Here is a 4,866-nt window from a genome sequence, read left to right on the forward strand (position 1 = left end):
GTTTGTATGTGATTTTCTTGAGATTTGGGGTATTTTCATAACAATAATGAATGTGTACATCTGAAATGCTAATTTGTGCAGCGATATAAAAGGCATATTAAAATAGCATATTTTTACAACAGTAAACGACCAAATTCCACATGAGATCGCTAAAGGAAGTTATTACAAACACTCGGTGGTTTAAAGTGAGTTGAGTAAAAGTGTACTAATAATATCATAAATTGTCTTGTGTAGCTTGATGCTAATGTTAGCTCTAATGCAGCTGCATAACAGGTGCAGCTCTTCTTCATAATGCATTTTGTCATAATAATTAACGTAGGGTCGTATGAAAATGTTTTGTATTTTTATAGAAATACTTTTGATAATAGGCCGGTAAATGTATACTGGGATTGAAGCGATGTGGCTTGGTAAACCTTGTAAAACAGAATAAAGGCTGCTAATGGCTGCATAAAAACAAAAGAATAATGAGCCTTCTCTAAAAACACACGACATGGTCTTAGAAAATGTTTCATAAAATTCCCAGTTTTAGAGATTGTTCTGAAATTTAAAATGAAGCATTAGTAGACTTGTGGCTTTAGCGTCATTGTGTTTCTAAAATCATATTCTACAGCAACATATTTTTTTATACATTTAAAAATTTTTTTTTAGATTTTTATTTTTGTTTTCATGTTTGAGATTATATATCTTTATTATCATAACAGTCAGAGTAATTCTGATTCCTGAACAGTAAACTTTGAAGTGTCAGCTTTGTGACCATATGTTGATTATGTATCTAGTAAGAAAGACTCATGAGCAGCAACCTTTTTATTTTGGGTATGTAATTTGTGTCTCCATGCTGAAAATGGGGGGTGACAGCTAAGGGCATACTGCATACTGATCAAGATGCCTTCTGAGGCTCAGGACCCAGCGTCACATGTGGGCGGGGTCCTTGGCGCTTGGGAAATGGGTTCAGTTTTGCCACCTGAAAAGTCTGTACAAGCCCAGGCTCAGATCTTGGAGGAGGCTGGGTCGTTGAGGGAGCGGCTTTAGCAGGCTGATGAGTAGATGTAGCCTTCTGGCGACTTGAAGCAGCCACCAAACTGGAACATTTCGGCAGGAAGTGTCGCATTGCCTGCGAAGACTTCTGAGCTGCCATAAACCGTTCAGCTAATCCATCCATGGCTGGGGCGAAAAGTCCCTTTGGAGAGACTGGGAAGTCGAGGAAGGCAAAGGCGAGGCGCTGCGGGAAGAGTGAAGTACACGGGCTTTGTGTCGGCGTAAGATCACTCGAGCCCGATGGAACCCTGCTGCTCTGCTGTTTCTTCCTCCGAGGCTCCTGGGAGTGAGGAAACAGGAGAGCAGGCTGGGGAGGACCGCCTCTGTGGAAGAAGGCGATCCACGAGCGAAGCAGGGTGAGACTCATGCTCTCGCAATGAGAGCATTCAGTTCCAGTGAGTGCAGCCTCAGTGTGGGCACTGCCCAGGCAAGCAATGCACTCACTGTGCCTGTCTGCTTTGTGCAGGGGGTCCCTGTACTCACGGCGTGAGGAGATATCTTTGTCGCTGAAGAAGAAAAATTCTGACGAATGGGTCTCTGAGCTGACTTATATAGTAGTCGGCTCCTCCCGTTTTGGTGGGTTGAAGCGCCATTTGTTTGTGCAAGGTACACGAATGTGAACAAATCAGGCTTCAGTATCAGAGTAAAAAGAAGTTACCCCATAAGCGTGTATATGCAACAGGAGAGACCGTTTGAAAGGGAACTAAATATCCTTGAGCATATTCCACTTTGCAGATTTACTTTCCCTCAACTTACCTTAAATGTTGTATCAGCTCAGGACAACTCTATATGACAATGAGACAAAAATCACAAAAAAGTAAGATCACAGGGCAAAGACATGCCACTTTATTATGCTATCCACAATAACCACATAAGTCTTCCTCTCACCACAGGGTTTTCACCATGGTGGGCCACTTTGACGTCCACAAGCTTTCCTGCTTTATCCAAATGCACCTCAACGTAGAACATATCTGAGGTGATATAGCACTCAGTACGTGATGGGCTCAGGTGAGATCCCAACCTGCAGGCACATAGCAACACAACAAGAGAAAGACCAAACATACTATTTAGATTTAAGATATTAAATAATTAGGATGTCTTAAAGTAAAGTTAGATAAAGTAAAACAGAAATAAAAACATGCTAGTTATGTTACATATAACACCAATGCTCCAAGTACTGCAATTTCCCACAAAGCCCTTTTTTGAGGTTTGTATTGTATATAGGCTATTTGTTTTTACTTGATATATTGAATTTATGTTGGTGCACTCTAGCTAAATCATGACAATATTAGATTGTGAACAATTAAAACATCTCCAGCACCTGCCTTTAGAAAAATAATATTATCGTTAGTATTATTAGTGCACATTTTATTAGTTGCAGTTCTAGGGCTGGTACATTCACATCTCACATTTGAGCATTTGTTACAATGTTGCATTTAGCAACATTGTAGTGGTGGGTGTTTATACTAGCAGACAAGGTTACACTCATGTGACATTGCAGTTCTTTGAATGCATTTTAAGACATTGCTAGTTTAAAATTTCAAACAATTTCACTCATTGCTGTTCAGACATACGCTTTTATGAGCACACACACCCGAAGCATGACGTTTTAATAAGAATCAATGTATATTTTATTCATGAAGTGACAACTGTGTTGCATATTCAATTTCTTACTCGAATGTAGCTATTAACTATATCTACTGTAGTAGGGTTGTGCCGATAGACAATAGTATTTTGTATCGACGATAGCAGATGTTGTTGTCAATAGTCAAGACAATATTAAGCTCATTCTCTTATTAATGTATTAAATTATTATTATTAGGCGGCCTATTATAATTTGGCTATTATTGTCAAATTGCCCCGCTATTTCACTTCAGCACCACACTTCACACACACGCACAAATGAGGATTAGAGCCTGTAGCTGGTGAAGGAGTCTCCAACCACAAACACAGACGTACATCGTCTGCTGATATAAGGTATTTCTTCAATGGACTCCAGGCGATCCGTCATTGATGGCAGCGAAGATACTGATGATGAGGAATGCAATGTAAAAGAAACAGGAAAAACAAGAAATTCTGACATTCAAGTTATATTCAAATTATATAAAATTTCCATGATACATTTAAGGTAGAATTAATATTACCAGAAAAAATTTAAAAATAAAATTTTCAAAGCATCACAATGTTCATTAAAGTAATTTCAATACTGACTCATCAATCTGAAGATCGTTCAATCATTTGTTTTCAATGCTTTTTTTAGTTTATGCAAAAAAAACTTCTATAGCATGCATCTGCAAAAGTCCAAAAGTAAATCATCAAATTATCCATTTACCAAAACTATTAGGCCTATTAAAATTAATAATCACTGTAAATCCTTCAGTTCAAAAGCATAAGTGAAACAGTCATCACTTACTCTATGCTATGAGTTATAACACAAACATGAATAAACATCAGAAGGTATGTTGAAAGGTACAGGACGAACTGAAATGTATCTTCTCTCAACTAATTAGACCATTCCCACATTTTTCCTTTTGAGGGATGGGCATAACAGTACAAGGTCCTCCCTTTCGGGATGTCCAAAAAAGTCATGAAAGTCATATAGGTTGCGCTTGTCCCCGCTAAGTAAAGTGGGCATTTATATACTACTTTAATATGCATGTTACAACCGTTTCTTTGATAATTATTTTTGTTGTATTGTATTGCTCTGTTTCTTTCTTTCTCTCTCGCTCTCCTCTTTGGTCTGCTCTCTCATAGGTTGCATGATGCTGTGGTGTCAGCGCATAATTGGTCATTCTATTAAGGCGGAGTCTTTTAAGGAAGCCGCTTGCCAGCTGTCGGGGAGCTCATTGTTGGTGCGAACACGAACGGGTTCGGAGCTCCTGGATTCCTCCTCCGGCCGGCGGCCAAGCTAATGTTTAACACCTGCTGTTGTGACTAAAACTTCTCATCATGTGAAACAGAGCGTAGGGGGGTCCTGCCCATTTTCTTTTGTGAATTCGTTTGGACTTTGTTTTTGGTTAGGAAGTTAGGTAAGCTGGCTGTATTTTTATTTTACAAATTGTCTAGGTTATTTCATTTCTCTTTTTTTGTTCTAATCTCTTTTTTGTTTTATGTTGGCCTGTGGCCACCCCAAAGAGATGCTCTTTATGTTTCACTCATAACCTTTAATAAATCTAACCGTTTCTGGTTCCCGTGAATGGTGTGATTGTTTGGTCCCCGACCGGAGTGATTATTCCTTTAACTTGTTGGGAATCCAGCACCAACTCAATCTTCATTATGCCCCTTTCGTTCCACGAGCCCTCACTAACTGAGTTTAACGCCACAGTTATGTTAGAAAGCATCTTATTCTTGTTTCTGTGGAGGTGTGTCGGGCTCGTCATGGGGTGCGCGGTCCGGAGCGCTGTATGACTGATGTATCGGTTTAATTTAACTTTACTCCAAATATATGAACTTACCGGTTTTAAATACTTTTATTCCTGGATTCCTCCTCCGGCCGGCGGCCAAGCTAATGTTTAACACCTGCTGTTGTGACTAAAACTTCTCATCATGTGAAACAGAGCGTAGGGGGGTCCTGCCCATTTTCTTTTGTGAATTCGTTTGGACTTTGTTTTTGGTTAGGAAGTTAGGTAAGCTGGCTGTATTTTTATTTTACAAATTGTCTAGGTTATTTCATTTCTCTTTTTTTGTTCTAATCTCTTTTTTGTTTTATGTTGGCCTGTGGCCACCCCAAAGAGATGCTCTTTATGTTTCACTCATAACCTTTAATAAATCGCACACAACCTGATTAATATTCATGAATCCAGTAGCTCATTAATCCTTAGTGCGTTTTTA

General features: G+C 39.1%; 1 protein-coding gene across 1 annotated transcript in view; it reads right to left on the bottom strand.

Moving 5' to 3' along the window:
- Nucleotides 1-4,866, bottom strand: part of med1 (mediator complex subunit 1) — a 62,971-nt gene that overhangs the window by 49,148 nt on the left and 8,957 nt on the right. The window contains exons 3-5 of the mRNA XM_016468997.1: nt 2,991-3,063; nt 1,924-2,056; nt 1,792-1,820 (exon numbers count right to left, since the gene is read on the bottom strand). Of these exons, the coding sequence (XP_016324483.1) occupies nt 1,792-1,820; nt 1,924-2,056; nt 2,991-3,063 (235 nt within the window). The remainder of the gene's footprint in view (nt 1-1,791; nt 1,821-1,923; nt 2,057-2,990; nt 3,064-4,866) is intronic.

The sequence above is a fragment of the Sinocyclocheilus anshuiensis genome, unplaced genomic scaffold (assembly GCF_001515605.1).
Source record: "Sinocyclocheilus anshuiensis isolate Anshui unplaced genomic scaffold, SAMN03320099.WGS_v1.1 scaffold890, whole genome shotgun sequence".
NCBI classification, from domain to species: Eukaryota; Metazoa; Chordata; class Actinopteri; order Cypriniformes; family Cyprinidae; genus Sinocyclocheilus; species Sinocyclocheilus anshuiensis.